The 17,658-nt window shown below is 40.2% G+C and overlaps 1 protein-coding gene across 1 annotated transcript in view; it reads right to left on the reverse strand.

Moving 5' to 3' along the window:
• Positions 1-9,584: 9,584 nt before the first annotated feature.
• LOC135211280 (homeobox protein 2-like) overlaps positions 9,585-17,658 on the reverse strand; it is a 10,991-nt gene continuing 2,917 nt past the window's right edge. The window contains exons 4-6 of the mRNA XM_064244597.1: positions 12,313-12,368; positions 10,478-11,426; positions 9,585-9,949 (exon numbers count right to left, since the gene is read on the reverse strand). Coding sequence (XP_064100667.1) covers positions 9,808-9,949; positions 10,478-11,426; positions 12,313-12,368 — 1,147 coding nt within the window. The 3' untranslated portion in view covers positions 9,585-9,807. The remainder of the gene's footprint in view (positions 9,950-10,477; positions 11,427-12,312; positions 12,369-17,658) is intronic.

Consider the following 17,658-nt stretch of genomic DNA (forward strand, 5'->3'; position numbering starts at 1 on the left):
CCTCTACTGCAGCCTAAGGGAAATGTCTTCCCCTGCTTCCCGCAACTTCTTTGCCAGAGAGCTAGAGAAGCTCGGAGCCCTCATAACTCTTGGCAAGGAGGCCGGTTACACTGGACCAGCACTTGACCAGTGGATAAAGACGCAGCAGGCTGCTGCGCGCCTGCAAGAAAAGGAAGAAAGAGAAGCAGAGGAGAAAGCCAGAGAGAAGCAGAGAGAAGAAAGAGAAGCAGAGAGAAAGGAAAGAGAAGAAGAGAGAAAGCATGAGCTAGCTCTCATAGATGACGCAATCTCTCTGCTAGTTTCTAAGCCCCAGACCATGAGCTGGACTCCCGGTAAGAGGTGGTTGCGGAGGTTCTGCACCACTTGTTGTGTGCGTGGGCATGCTGTGGATTCCGACCAGTGCCCAAGTCGGTTTTTACCTTGGGAGGAGAGCTTCCAGGGTGAACTTCTCCAAGGCTACCATGTAGCCCTGCCTGATGAACAGTCTCCTACGGCCTATCAGTGGGTACAAGTCATGGCCGACACCGAAGCCCAGGTCTCCCTTATTTCAAGAAAGGCATTGCCTAGGGGTGCCAAAATCCAGATGAACAAAGAAATTCAGTTTGAATGGATTGACGGTAACCTCTATTCTGTTCCTTCGGTCCTTCTGAATGTAGAAATGCCCTTTCTGGACCAGGAGACCCGGGAAATCACATTGTGCCGCCTGGGCGTAGTTGACCAATTTCATGATGTTTATCAGGTGATATTGGGCCGAGATTTACTTAAGCCGTATCTCCCCTGGACGCAGCTCCCACTACCAGATGCACTGGACCCCTGCAGCATGCCTCATAATCAAACATCAATTTTAGATTCAGAGGCTAGTGCCTCCGATGTCCCATACATCCCTTTTATTTGTGAACCTGGCCCTGACCCAGTGTCAGAGCCAGACGTTTCTTCCGCATCATCTCAGCCTCTTACCATTTTGCTGCCTACCTCCTCCATTTTGGAAGAGGTAAGCCCACCAGTTAACCCCGGACTTGTTTCCAAGGGTGATTCCACGGAGGATTCCTTAACCTCCCTACCTCAAATCACTGCCAGAGAGGACTTTTCACCTGTGCCAGAGCACACTGCCAGCCTTGGTGACTCCACAGATTCGCAACCTGTGGGGCCATCTCGGCCTTACCGTCCAGTGCCACGGAAGAGGTTCTGGAACACGTTCTGCCGAGACTGTGGCCGCAAGGGTCACATGTCTGCCAACTAATGAGGGTGCGCTAATCACAATATTCCTGCCATCGCAATGGCCGTTACTAATCCTTCTTCACTAGGACCCCCAGCTAAGGGCCCTATAACAGTCGCACCCCTCCAAAGCCATTATCAGCCAAGCCACGTCAGAGCCTACGACGACTCTGGCGCTCAAATCTCCCTGATACGGGAAGACCGAATCCCCCGAGGGGCAAACGTCGATAGACGTCATTTAATCACCATCGAAGGTATCAACCATATCAAGCTGATCCTTCCGACCGTCCAATTGAGGGTCACCAGACCTCATTTTTCCAGAATTTGTACCCTTGCAGTTGCAAGCTACATTCCAGGAGGTTACGACCTCCTCCTAGGGCAAGACATGAAGTCTCCCTCACCGTTCAAGAAGCCTAGGGGTCCTAACCCCATGTCAAATCACTCCAAAGCACGGAGTCATCGAAATTCTACTTCCTCCAGGAAGTACATCCACCAACAGTCTCCCCCCGTTACCAAGGAGGGAGATTGACCATTCACAGTTCCGTTGCAAAACCTGCAATGTAATAGGGCACTCCACGAATTGGCCTAGGTGCCCTAGCCGACTACCAGCAGCGACAATGTCCACTTTCCACAAGGCTTAGCCTTCCAAAAGAGACAGGAGCCTCTGTCTCCCATTTCCAAGGGCACGCTGAGAGGTATTGCACCTCCGGTACCCGTCACAGGTCCAGTCGACCTCAACTCTCTGCCAGTGCCACTTGGCAGCACTGGGCAGTGCCAAGCTCCGTCCAGCCTGGACGTAGAGCCACCACCGAACTTGACCTCTGCGCCTGGCCCTGAGCTAGCGCCGGCGCCTAACCTAACCAAGGATCCTCCTACAGGAGATCCTCCAACAGGCATGGAGCTTACCGCAGCCCATGGCCAACCCAAAGTCCATGAGTCTTCTTCACCCTCACCACTGTCGCCCGAGGATGAACCTCCGGCAGACCTAACCTTCATACCTCCTCTGGAAAACCAGGAACTGCCCGACCAGGAGTCAGCCTGGAGTTTTCCCCTTACGACGGCTGTTGCAGCAGCCGAAGTGAGGGCCTCCCCTGCAGTAGGTTCCACCTCTACGACGGTTGCTGCAGATACCGAAGTAGGGTGTTCTCCTGAAATCCCTCAGGCTACCACTGCCTCTGCTCCTGCCGGCGTTTCTGGCCTTTCCCCAGAGTCTGTGCCTCCGTCTACTCCTAGGACGGTATAGCCAGGTCCTGGAGGAATAAGAAGAAGAAGAAGAAGGGACGTAACCAATCATTAACATATTAACAAAAGAGCCACATGCTCTCCTTGACACCTGTGCCCGAGGTACAGTGTCGCATTCATTTGCAGAATGATCCTGGCACCTACCCAGAGAAGATAGCCAGCCTGATCTCTGCCAGTAGCACTAACCCTCTAACCCCTAGCCATTGTAATACTAACCCTCACTTAAATATAATTACCTCATTGCATTTCCCTCCTGGTCAATTAACCACTCATCATCCCCATGCATCATTACCTCTCATTATGTATTTTAACAATTCCGTCGCTGAACTGCTGCTGTGCGTACCACACTCTGGAATGATTGCGTCTTCATTAACTGTATTGAGTAGGTTAGGCTAATGATTAGTACCAGGGCAATAGGTTAGTAGCAAGTAGAATTTTCAAGTAACCTTATCTAGGGGTAGAGTAGACTGTCGTCACAAGACAACCCGTAGTTATTACTTAGGCTAGACTACATTACTCCATTAAGTTAGTACACTTAGCATCTTTGCCTATAAGTTAGGTAGGCCACTGTAGTTAGCTGTATCGCTGCTCAAAAAACTTCAAGTTGGAGTAGGAGAACTGGGTAGTCGAGACGATCAATTTATTTAAGCCAAGACCTTCACGCCCGAAAGGGAGTGAATGCCTTCTTAACAGGGTGGGGGAGCTGTGACGTTTATAGATCGTTCGTCTACCCCGCAATTAATTAATTAATTCGATTTGGAAAACGGCAGCCATTTCTTTAGAATATCAGCTGATTTTTAGGAAACGCGGGAACCAAAACCCGCCAGCCAGAGATAGGGGATTCCCCAGTTGGGGGAAAAGTGTCTTTTATCAGCTGTAGGGACGTATCTCAAAAGGGAAGGGTGTAGGCAGATTGGTACTTCTTAGACCTATACCTTAAGCTCTCTTTCCTGTGACCCCTCTGCTGGCTGTATGCTTGTTTTCCAGGATTTGCCTTTGATCGTGGGGGGTTAAGCTGACCTCCAACCCCCAAGCAACCCAACTGAATTCTGTCTCAGTCGGCTGCGAGACGTGATCTCGGACAGAGGTCAAATTACCTGCCTTCCTGTTAGGCCTACCCAGGGTGTGAGTGGCGCGCCGATGACCCAGGCCTCAGACAAAGGGGGCCATGCTTTCTACAAAGAGCCACTGAACACGACATCCAGGTACGTCTTGTGAAACAACATATTGCCAGTCCCTTATCACCTATTATAATTTTGATCCTCATTCTCCCAATTCAATTTCCAGCAACAAAAGGAATTCATCCCTTTGTTCCCTCTCACTGCCTCATGGCCGCATGCTTCCCCTTGTGTGATCGTCCCAGACCAATGGAGTCATTGCATACTTCAGTGAACCCTTAAAAGTTCCTTCTCCCCAGTATTAGAGAATTAATTAATCAAAGCAAGAAGTCATTTTTCCTTTTATCTCGTTTAATCTGGGATTCTTTTCCAGATTCCATGAGTCACGTGCCGTCTCTCTGCCCGCAAGTGTGCATTACCCGAATTTATGAAAATCAGCTTGAATGACATAAGTTGGAGCCATCATTTACCTTTCCTCCAGGCCAGCACGGGCCTCTTTGTAAATAAATATCCGTAAAGTAACGAGCTGAGTTTTCTGGCGACCTTCCTTCTAAAGAAATTAATAATAACTATCAGTTTACGGTAAGTTAAAGCAATTCCCTCTTGAAATCCCTCAATTATTTCCGTTTTACGTATCTAGCCTCTCTCAAGGCCCGCTATATACGTATATAGATATATATATATATATATATATATATATATATATATATATATATATAGATATATAATATATATATATATATAATATATATATTATTATATATATATATATATTGTGACGTTTATAGATCGTTCGTCTACCCCGAAATTAACTAAATATTTGATTTGGAAAACGGCAGCCATTTCTTTAGAATATCAGCTGATTTTAGTAACCGCGGGAAACCCAAAACCCACCAGCTAGAGATAGGAAGTTCCCAGTTGGGGGAAAAGAGTCTTTTATCAGCTGTTAGGGGACGCTAATTCTCAAAAGGGAAGGGTGTAGGCAGATTGGTACTTCTTAGACCTATACCTTAAGCTCTCTTTCCTGTGACCCCTCTGCTGGCTGTATGCTTGTTTTCCAGGATTTGCCTTTGATCGTGGGGGGTTAAGCTGACCTCCAACCCCCAAGCAACCCAACTGAATTCTGTCTCAGTCGGCTGCGAGACGTGATCTCGGACAGAGGTCAAATTACCTGCCTTCCTGTTAGGCCTACCCAGGGTGTGAGTGGCGCGCCGATGACCCAGGCCTCAGACAAAGGGGGCCATGCTTTCTACAAAGAGCCACTGAACACGACATCCAGGTACGTCTTGTGAAACAACATATTGCCAGTCCCTTATCACCTATTATAATTTTGATCCTCATTCTCCCAATTCAATTTCCAGCAACAAAAGGAATTCATCCCTTTGTTCCCTCTCACTGCCTCATGGCCGCATGCTTCCCCTTGTGTGATCGTCCCAGACCAATGGAGTCATTGCATACTTCAGTGAACCCTTAAAAGTTCCTTCTCCCCAGTATTAGAGAATTAATTAATCAAAGCAAGAAGTCATTTTTCCTTTTATCTCGTTTAATCTGGGATTCTTTTTCCAGATTCCATGAGTTACGTGCCGTCTCTGCCCGCAAGTGTGCATTACCCCAAGTGAATGAAAATCAGCTTGAATTGAATGAGAGATTCTAAGCCCCAACGTGGGGGCCAATATCATTTACCTTTTCTCCAGCCCAGCACGGGCCTTTTTGTAAATAAATAGCTTTAAGTAACGAGCTGAGTTTTTGTTTTTCTGGCGACTTCCCTCTAAAGAAATTAATAATAACTGTCAGTTTACGGTAAGTTAAAGCAATTCCCTCTTGAAATCCCTCAATCACTTCCGTTTTCGTATCTAGCCTCTCTCAAGGCCCGCTATATACGTAACAATATATATATATATATATATATATATATATATTTGTATATATATGATATATGTATTTATATGTCGTTAATTATAGGTTTGCACTCAATAAATGTACGTATTCTAAAGTTGTATATTTGTTTTTTGATACACATTTATAAAGTTCTACCAATTTCTGTCTTATTTTTCATATATACTTCCTCTGTCCTTTTGAAATCTCTCCGCAATAATAATAATAATAGAATAATAATAATAATAATAATAATTAATAATTAATAATAACTAAAAGATAATAATAATATTGCAGTGCTCTCAGGATTTTGTCATAAACTGATACGCAAAATTCTCATAATAAAAACATTTCACATATGGAATATTATATAATGAATTATGTGTTTTTTTTTATTGATATTTTCGACAAATCTTATTAAATAAAGGAAAGCTGTGTCCTGGTACAGTTTCTTTTTTCATCCTGAACTCGATCCTTCTTTTTTTTATATAGATCAAAATACTTTTGCAATTCAAATGTCATATATATATCTTATATATATATATATATATATATATATATATATATAGTATAATATATATATATATAACTTCATTTTGTTTACAGCATCATGTTTTGTACAAACCGGTGTAATCTGCCCATCTCTAACCTACCCCTCGAGACCTCAAGTTTCGCGCCAACTGGAAAGTTCTTTCCAGAAGTTGAAAACAGAGGACTGTCGGCGGTCTGGAGATTTCCCGCCGATTTTGCACCTCACTTTCACTTGCCTCTTATCGTCTGACCTTCGAGGTAGACGAACCCGTTATTTGAAGAAGAAGAAGAAGAAGAAAAAGAGGCGAAGGTTAAAGAGAAAATTGAGTAGCCTAACGCCGAAGACTCATAGAAAGGAAGGAAGTGGAAGGTCACGTGTGGAAGTGACACCCACATAGACGGCCATTATGATAAACATGTCCTTCTTCTTCTTCTTCTTTTCAGTCGTTGTTTGGTTCAGGCAAAACCACAGTTTATTTCATCGTTTTGACTTTACTATTGAAAATATCGAGACCATTGTCAGTAGATATGTTAGATATCTTCTCTGATTTATATAAACCACAATTATATGAAGCTCTTTTCACCAGCTCTGTGGGTGATAAGCTTCCCTGTTACAAAACAACAACTGAAGTGACGGCTTTGTATTCTGTCCCTTCTCAGATCTTAAAAACTACTGAGTCTAGAGGGCTGCAAATTGGTATGTGATCATCCACCCTCCAAGCATCAAACATACCAAATTGCAGCCCTCTAGCCTCATTAGTTGTTTTAAAAATCAAGTTTAAAGTTAGCCATAAACGAGCGTCTGTCAACTCTATACGGCAGGCAACCATGGGGCCGTGGTTAAAGTTTCATTGGCCGCGGCTCATGCAGCATTATACCGAGACCACCGAATGATGCATCTATTTTCGGAGGCCTTGATAATACGTTGTACAGAAAACTCGGTTGGCATTTTGTACTTTTTTATGATTAGCCCTAACTCAAAAGATGAGGCCTAACTTGGAAATCTGCGACCATTTCGACAGGCGTTACAGCGTCTCAGTGGAGTGATCGGTATGGTTTTGACCTGCCACCTCGGTGGCCGCGAGTTCGATTCTCGGGCATTCCATGGAGGTGTTAGAGATGTGTATTTCTGGTGATACAAGTTCACTCTCGACGTGGTTCGAAGTCACGTAAAGCCGTTGGTCCCGTTGCTGAATAACCACTGGTTCCATGCAACGTAAAAACACCATACAAACAAAGACAGGCGTTACTTGACTCACGTGACCTTATCCTCAAAAGATTGGGTGTAGCTATATTGGGTAGTAATTAGAAACCTTTTGTTTTGAATAGTGGGATAACAGTTTACTATCTCTTGAAATGGATGAAAGATATAAATTGAAGCTGTTGAGATGAACAGTTTGCGCAGCATATCTAGAGAAAGAAGGACAAATGCCGAGAAATGTGGAAATATGCAGGGACATAAAGTTTGATATAATAGATTCACTTCAACTGTGCATCCGATGTCTAGGCAAGTCCCTTACGACGCTCCTGATTGGCTGTTGATCAGCAACTCACAGGACTAGAAACTCTGTCTCTCTCGAGAGTTCACATTGGCAGGATGTAAGTTCCACCTCTCCTGAGAGATACCTTTGAAAGACGTATCCCTCAGGAGAGGTATAACATACATCCTGCCTATTTGAACTCTCGAGAGACTGAGAGTTTCCAACCCTGTGATTGGCTTATCGATAGCCAATCAGGAGCGTCGTAAGGGACTTGCATAGACATCAGATGAACGGTTGATGGGAATCTACTATAGTATAGGGTTCACTCAGAATCAACGTCCAGATCCACTTCTGTAATTGGGAGTTAGCTCAATAATCTCTTGAAATATCTGTCTCCACCAGACTTCTTTTCTTAGATCCTTTGTATGGAATCTATAGATAATGTTACTTCCTTTTAACACCTTTTACTTTTTTCCAGAATATCTGTGCGAGTTAATCTTTCATTCTTCTGCCATCTATACTGAAAGATTTTCTGCATCCACCTTGCTCTTATTTACACCATTCCCATTACTCTCCCTCCCCACTTTTTTTCTTTAATAATCCATCATACTTGTCTTGTCTTTGCTTTCACAAACTGACCTCAAATCATCAGCAAACATCAGCCGGCCATTCCAGGCCAAATTGTCGAACCTGTTTCCTATCTCGTAACTTTGCACTTCAAGTACGTCTCCAGTCCTTTTTGCAGCTTCTGCCATTACTCCATCCATTCAGAGAGAGAGAGAGAGAGAGAGAGAGAGAGAGAGAGAGAGAGCTTGTGTCTTTGTAAAATATTCAGTCACCAAAACACTGCTCCCGTTTTCCGCTGATCTGCTTCATGTTCTGCCTCATAGATTTGGATGACAAATATCTTGAATGCTCAGTAATTATCGACAGTGAGGAAGTGAGGGCTCTGTGACTTTGCAATGCATACTTATTCAAGAGCAACAGATGTTTACACATATTTAGACTTTCATAAGATTTGTACGTATGAAAATGCCCAATTACAATCATTTTCTAACATCCATAGATCAGCAAATGTTATGTTATGCCTTGTTAAATTTTTAAAATAGTGTATGACACTTTAACGCACCATTCGTCCCTGGCACTCTCAGGTGATGTTTGTATTTGCCTTTTGGAACTGTAAACCGATTATCAGACCCGAAATCGAACGAAACGTTCTGAATTTTTGAACAATGGGGATCTCCCAATATGGAGATCATACTTTCCAATCTTCCTATTGGGCTCCTCTGCATACTTGACGAAAAAAAGCAACTTTCATGACAAATCAATATGTTTCTAAAGAAATCGGTAGGCCATTCTAACTTCTTTCGATTCCCAGGTCGAAAATCATTTCCGAAATCTTGGTATCGAGAAAACAAGCTAAAAGTTTTATCGAACAATCTTCAGCTAACAATTTAAACCAGTTCTATTTTGTCAACAATGAAAACTCTCTCGCTAAGAATTAGAAATTAGTCGGAGACCTCTTTGAATAATCAACAAAATTCTTGAATATCTCTTCACTGTGTCACAGGTCAGCTTCACTCAGTATTATTATTGAGAAGGATGACCCCTATTCATATGGAACAAGCCGCCCACAGGGACCGTGGACTTGAAATTCAAGCTTCCAAAGAATATGGTTTTCATTTGAAAGCAGTAACAGACTGGAAAAAGAGATCAGTTGGTAAGAAAAAAAAATGTTTCTTTATATAAATAAATAAAAATGTTTCATTGTTGCAACTTAGCGTCATTAGAAATCTGGAGATGGTAAGAGTTGCCAGTTAGTGACTTTCGAACGAAAATAACGGAAATCTGGTCACACGACTTTTGACGCATACTGTACTCACGAGATTAAAATACAAGAAGTTGTAGGGTAGTATTGCAGCTGATTGCAATAACTAGTATCTTCATGATCTAATAACTAATACTCAGCACAGACTCAACTGACAGAGAAATCTGATGTGTCAAAGTGAGCACACAATGAATGGTTTCAGGTTTTCTGAAAATGTTCATTATTAAGTAGGGAAATAGAGACAAAACAAATGTAATTGCAAAAATCTTTTAATTTCAGCAACAGAGTAGAGAGCTTTGATGTTATGTCGAGATGATCAGTTACTGCTTCTTGAGGGTTTTGTTCTTAATTGCCTCCTCGGAATTCAGCCCATATGAAAAACTACCGGAGTAGCTCATAAAATAGCACTTTAGACGTCCTCCACCACTTAATCATTTCTATCATAACCCACTTGCTTTTGGTTTATACTTGTTATACTTGGAACGCGGATGCCTGTCGTCATTGCCTGTGAAAACCTTCAGGGATTCTTCTCCTGCGGGAGACCAAACTGTTCGTTTCTGAAGTAGAAGTTCTGGGACTCCTGGCAAGGTGTTGCGTCGTACTCCACTTTGCAGGTCATGTCGTCTTGGTCGAAGACCGTGCCTTCGCCGCACATGAAGCTTCAAAGGTGAAAATGAAAGGATGATTTTATGCATAGATACTGTACACATAAATGCATGTATGTGTGTGAGTATATATATATATATATATATATAATATACTATAGATATATATATATATATATATATATATATATATATATATAGATATATATATTATATATAGTATATTAATCAATTCTGGCTGAATATTTGGGCAATGAGAGTGAAGCATTCCAGACTATTTTTGAAATAACAAGAGTGATCCAAACATGATTTAATCTGTATAAATAGGAAATGTGCCTTTTACTGGTCATTAATTGCAGTAATAATAGATGGATATTAATTTCAAGTGGCTAATGCAGCCAATATTGTTAATTTATAGTCACGTACAATTTACAACTGAAGATATCCAAATTTAACTTAACAATAAACAAACATAAGATAAACCTAAAGGGGTTCTTAGTACTTTAAGTAAAGATTAGTGACTTAATAGAAATATTTTCTCACAAGAAATGCCATTCGGCGAAGAGAATCTGTAATCCTTACCTGTACTGGTAGGTCTCGATCTTGCCGTCAGAGAACAGAGCAGGGTTGCAGACGTGGAACACACGACACGAGTTCTCTTGGTCAGCGTAGTAACCATAAGGTCTGTCGGCGCAGCTGAAGGAGGATGAGATCCTGCCCAGCAAAAGGGTGGCGCCCGACGGCAGGTTCAAAGGCTCGAAGACGCCGTTGACCTCGTCAGTGAACTGGCTGAGGGAGGAAGCCGCGTTCAGCTGCTGTCTGTTGCTGGACTGCGATTGGCTTGTGGATGACACCTGGCTGTTGGTGTTGAACTGGATGTTGTTATTGTCGTTGTTGTTGTTGTTTACGAACCTTGTTCCAGTGAAGCTAGTTTGCTGCAATTGACCATCAGCATTCTGCTGATTCCTGTTGGACTGGAAGGAAGTTCCAGTTACCTGCTGATCCTGGAAGCGAAGTGAGGGGGTCAGCTGGACGCTGAATGATGTGAGGCGGTTTCTTCTTGAGTCCTGTTGGTTATCAGAAAGAGTTTGAGGCTGATTTCTTTGGTTCAAATCAAATCTGAGACCATCGTTGATCTGAGACGTGCTTACACTGCTGGTAGACTGAATCTGGTTGCCCCCGGCTTGCTGGAATGCACCAGTGGATGAGAATATATTTTGCTGGTTGCCCGTGACAAGAGAATTCAAAGTGTTTTTCTGGTTCTGCTGGAAAGTTGTCCTTCCAGACTGAAACTGATTATCATTCTGGATCCTTGCAAATGACTCAGAGTTTCTGTTACTTGAGGGAGACTTGAGCTGAATATTAGATCCCCGATTCTGGAATTGACTGTTTCTGTTGGCAGCGCCAGAGCTGGGTCCAGAACTCAATGTGCTTCCTTGCTGGAAGAATCCTGGACCAGCAAGCCTGACAGCTGGATTGAATTGCAGACTCTGCTGGAACTGTTGTCCAGCTGCGAGAGCAACTGCAAGAGCTTGTAGGAGAGAGAAAAATAAGAGAATACATTAGAAAAACATTTGTTGTTCCTGAACGTCAAAGAAAGCTCGACTATCACGTACTCATAGATATCATGCAGTTATTTTTAGAAGGTTTAATTCTTAGTAGAAAGTGTTTAGTGTATCTAAAATTCTAATAACGATAATGTCTAATAACACTCCTATATGAAACCAAACAAAAAACAAATACTTTTCTCAGTTTTCTTCTGAAGATGTGAAAAGAAACCCACAAAATTACTGAGTATAATTTGTTTACTTGTATTTACATATTATTTTACTCAAGTTAAACTCAGTGATTTTGTGGGTTTATTTTTTACTCCTAAATTTATAGAATGTTGGGCTATTTCATACATTAGGGTTTTTTGTATCAAAAATCTTAGCCAGTTCCTACTATAGTAGATTCACATCAACCGTGCATTTGATATCTAGGCCAGTCCCTTACGACACTCCTGATTGGCTGTTGATAAGCCTGGAAATTCACTCACAAGAGAGAGTTCACATAGGCAGGATGTATGTTACACCTCTCCTGAGGGATTCTTTTGAAAGACGTATTGCTCAGGAGAGGTGGAAGATAGATCCTACCCATGTGAACTCTATCGAGAGACAGAGTTTTTCCAGCCCTGTGACTGGCTTATCAACAGCCAATCAGGAACGTCGTAAAGGACTAGCCTAGACATCAAATGCACGGTTGATGTGAATCTACTATAGCCATATTCATAATGTTAGTCATTTTACCGGCTGAAACTACCAAATAGTAATTAATTAAGACTTTAATAAGAATGCAGGTCTTCCTTTGACGGCCTTTCTGATGGAGAACCGCCTAAACTTTTACTTAACACTAAAACAGACTCAAGAAAAACTTACAAAGTAGGAGGAGCTTCATGGTTGGTGCTGATACAAAGGAGTCAGTGTGTCGACTGCTTGCCTCTGACTCCTACCTGCTTCCTTTATATATAATCCATCGCCTCTAGAGGAGATACCGAAATCAGGTCGGAAAGTAGATCGACTCGTTCTCTTCCTTAGTCAAGGACAATATTCCGTGCTTCTTTATGTCAGGCCTTACATAACGCGGTGACTATGAATGACGATATATTTCATGACTATATAAGATAAATCCCGATTTTATCAGACTAGCAGAAAATTAATGAGCGTCATCCGTGAACTCCTAAATGTCCCATAGGCTTCATATTTTTATTTATTTTTCATTTTTTTTTTCGAAAGAGGCAGGATGCACGATAGCAAGAAGCAGTGCCAAGTTACTGTTCAGCAATTGCAATAAATACGACCTGAAGTGAATCGCAATCTCTCTCTCTCTCTCTCTCTCTCTCTCTCTCTCTCTCCAGAATATGGAAACATTTCAAAATTAATTTCCTTGTTTTTTTCGTTTTTAATGAACGGAAAACACATCTGAATCAATTGTTTTCTTCAATATCTTAAATATGATGAACTTCGAGGGAAAATTTGACTAAAGGAGACGTAAGCAATTGATAACTAACCAAAGTTTGCAATGTTTTGATATATTATATTATATAGATAGATAGATAAATAGAAAGAAAAATAAACAGAAACACTTAATGAATATGCCAAGATTGCAAATATCACTACTGAATGCTTTGATACTCATGTATGTATGTAAACAAGTACCACAGGTAAGATAATCGGCAGAAATTCCAACCGATCGTTTTCGTCCTTTAATGAGACATTGTCGTGGCACAAATGATTTGAGCGCTCAGTTAGAATTTCTGCCTATTTATTTATTTTTCCCGTGGTATTCGCTTATATCATGAGGACACACGCATCTACTGTGATTTTTTAAAGCTCTCCTAAGGCTGGCACGAAGGATTAGATATTTTTACGTGGTTGGGGAACCAATTGGTTACCTAGCAACGGGACCTAACCTACAGTTTATTGTGGAATCTGAACCACATGATATCGAGAAATGAATTTCTATCACCAGAGATAAATTCTTCTGATTCCGCGTTGGCAGACCCGAGAATCGAACTTCGGACCACCGGATCGGTTGGCGAGTGCGAAAAGCACTCGTCCAACGAGGAACTTCCTAAGCATTTATGCATATACAAAAGACCTTATGAAGGTATCAGCAAAAGAATATCAATCTGAATTAATGGGAAATTTTACTGTGAAAAAAAATTCGGTGTTGCTTTGGGTAACCTTTCATCCCAAGTGTTCAGTAATTTGTTTATGGTATTTTTTGAAAGCAGTTTCGTTTAACAAAATCAGTACTCAATATAACAGGGGTTCTTTTAACCTTTTTAAGTCTCCAGACCCCCCAAGAATTGCCTAATATGGTTCCATACACCCTTTGCTTAAAGTCCACTTAAGTCCTATTTGTTGACTATAACTTAATATACTTAGTGTAAGACATGCTTTAAGTATAAGTAGCTAGGAACAGAACATGCAAGAAGATCAAAAGCATTTGTAGCTTTATATAGTTATTTATTTACAAAATGTGCCTATGTATACACTGATATATTAAAATCAAATATACACAAATATCCCGAGATCAAGTCCCATACCCCCAGCTTGGGGTTCTCATACCCCCAAGGGGTATGGATACCTCTTGTTAAGAACTATTTGGTTCTTATATGTTGATGACAAAATATGTATTTGACTAGGTAACAAAAATGTACATAAATGCTTTCTTAAATAAATTGAGGGATTGGTTCCATCAATAAAATATATTACGGAACTGGAAATTGACGGTAGTTTAAAAACTACTTATTTGTTGTTGTTTTTCTTGTTGAGAGGATAGGAAAGGTCTATGGAAGAGCCTTAAAAGGTCTGAAAAAGGTGTTTCATATTGAGTTAAAGATACAGGAATTTTAGGATGGGATATTTATGATTTATTTATTAGAATGAAAATGTAAAAAATAAATAATATGCATGTCAAACAGTACATAAAAAATATTTCTAACAAAATGTAACGTATTGATTTAAATTTTCGTTGGTGGAACGACGCTCTATTTAACTGTAGATTTTAGAATGCGCCCTGAGTAAGCTGGAGGTCGGATCATGCTTTTTTTTCAATATATGTGCGAGCTCCTGTAAAAAAAAAAAAATATTGCATAGAAAGGGGTTTCATTATTTGGTCATACATTAGTAACATAAATACATCGTTGAAATAAATGTAGTTAGCGTGATATCAATAGTTAAGAGCAAAAGGTGACCTTTCACCTCTACCCTGAAAACTGAAACCTCGATATCTGTTTTATACGATGCACTCAAGCGAAGACAGAGAAACAATACTTATACAGCCAGGTTTGATATGTTTCTCTTTGGGACCAATAGATGGCATCAGCTTACATTTTCAGTTTTCTGAAAGGGAAACTATTGTTGTGTATTCATTTTTGTTACTGGATCTCTAGCATGATGGTATAACCCAGACCAGGCCCGGTGTACCAGTCTGAATTTCCCCCTGGGGGAAATATGGCCCAGGATATATATTATATATATATATATATATATATATATATATATATATATATATATATATATATATATATATATGTATATATATATATATATAATATATATATATATATACTATATATATATATATATATATATATATAGACTTCAGGAGGGTCCATGATATACATGTTGTTAAAAAGGCCAAGTTATTAACCAAAAAAACGTTTCGCACTACTCAGTGCATCATCAGTCTGTGAAAAGTAAACGACACCATAAAATACATTATTAACATAAAAGGAATTCACAAAGTAATTAAAATTTACAGTTAAAACAATAAAATGTAAAAGCATAAAAAAGTAAATAAAACAGAAAATAAAATGACATACAATGGCGTCCAAGGCCAGACGACAACTATATATATATATATATATTATATATATATATATATATATATATATATACATATATATATAATATATATATATATATATATATATTATATATAAATATCATATATATATATAATATATATCCCCCTGGGGTGATTTCGTCCCAGGATAATATTCCCCCTCCTCGGCCAAGATTCCCCTCAACCACACCCCTGTTATAAGAGTATGACTGTACGTGTAGCAACGACAGCCTGCCACACAGGATAATTATCTTTACTACAAAACTACCATATCACTTAGGCTGCTGTTGACAATCGCACTCTATATATGTTTCCCTTGTAGTCAACCCCGTAGTGGTGTTGTCCCGTCATTGTAGGCATTATTTAAGGTTCTTTGCAGCGTCCCTTCGGCCCCTAGCTGCAACTACTTTCATTCCTTTTATTGTACCTCCGCTCATAATTCTTTTTCTTCTATCTTACTGATCCACCCTCTCCTAACAATTATTTCATAGTGCAACTGCTTTGAGGCTTTCTTCCTGTTACACCTTTCAAAACTTTCAGCGTCAATGGCCTTAACTGCCCCATTGTTTGGCGTAATGCCAAAAAATCTATATAAATAAAAAAAAAACAAAACCTTGTAGTCATGGCGCCAACCAGGATCCTTGCGCCTCCAACTTGCTTCACAATTCACAGTTGTCGAAGCAGTGTCAGTGGAAACAGCAGCTGCGTTAGAAGGTGGAGGAACCCACTTACCCCATACACACCCATATCCGGATAGCGGATAGTATCCTGATGGATTGAACAAAGACGAAAAGCGTGATATTTGAAAACAAGTGCGAACCATTTTGCGCTAAAGATGGATCATCGAATGCATAGACGAAAAATAAATAATGGAGTTAGCTCAGATGCGCCAAGTGTTGATGAAAACAGAAGTGAGCAGAGTTATCAAAGTTTGTCAGGAAGCGTTTGGTGGTGTATATATGGGAAGGGATAATAATAATAATAATAATAATAATAATAATAATATAATAATAATAATAATAATAATAAATTCCTTTTTTTCCACAAAATTTACAGTGGGTATTACAGAGTATACATAGCTTTTCAATTATACAGTGGAACTGAAGTGTAGCTAGAAAATGCGTTCATATACAAATTATTGATGTACATAAGTAAAAGTTCAGTACAAAATAAGAGTGCATAGTGAGTATTTATACCGTTATTACTGAGTATTACATACGTTTGTGGTAGATTTGGTGGCAGGGATCTAATTTAACATATCTGAATAACTATCCCATTCTCTACAGTAAGTTCGTATCAATCAAGAATATATTTCTACTTCATCTATATAACTATCGGAAAAATTACTACTAAGTATTATTTTAAGGACATCAAAGAACTTGTTAGTGATTATAGCACTGGTAATCTTCTTAGGCACGAAGATGTGGTAATTTAGTTGTATTCCACTTAGGAAAATGAAAATGGTATATCTCTGAAAATGCCCGACAGTTTCGTCCTCCAATGGACCTCTTCTTGGAGCGTTTATTAAGGAAAGTGATTATGTTTTGACTGTGACAAGCCGGAGAGCAAGTAATAAACCAGCAATGCAAGCTCTCCAGAGTTACACTCAGTGCCTGTTCCTGATAATGACGAGTATAATGTGGCATCACCATTGTTCTACCTGAAACTGCTTTTGACTCCAACACTGACAGTAATGAAATAGTGTCAGTAACCAAGGAAGAAGACGGACGATATGGTTTAACATTTTGATGTGCTTCCTACTCAGTATCGGTGAGTACTCTGCCACTGAAATTCAATTTTTTAGTAATAAGTACCAGTAAATAATCAGACTACATAAACTAATATAAATTGATGTAGAAAAAAAAACATTTCCTATGATTTTGTCAAACTTACCCGTTGATTATGTAATTCATTGCTTTAGTTTCTATGTAAGGGTGGGGGGGGGGGGGGGGGGAATGGCCTAGAGGGGGAAAAATATCCTGTCTAAAAATCCCCCCTGGGGCAAAAGAGCCCGGGCTGTTATTCCCCGGGGGGTGGGGGGATCAATCCTAGGCTAATTTCCCCCGGGGTGGGGTGGAAATTTCAGTTGGGGGGGATAATTTCCTGCTACACCGATACCTCCTAGTACCAGCGCTGAATGGGTTTCGAAAAACTGTAAAATATCTTTTTCAAAGTACGTTTAATGTCTCCTGGACCGATTTAGGTTCCAGAACCTCTACACTTAGAAATGACTGAAATACACTGTTACTCGTATAATCTGAAATGTCAGGTAATGATTGTGAGTTTTTCTGAGTTCATAAGCAAAATAGTTAAGACTCTCAATCCTTTGTACAAAATTTATTTCGTAATAAAAACACTAACATGGATGT

The sequence above is a fragment of the Macrobrachium nipponense genome, chromosome 4 (assembly GCF_015104395.2).
Source record: "Macrobrachium nipponense isolate FS-2020 chromosome 4, ASM1510439v2, whole genome shotgun sequence".
Taxonomy (NCBI): Eukaryota; Metazoa; Arthropoda; class Malacostraca; order Decapoda; family Palaemonidae; genus Macrobrachium; species Macrobrachium nipponense.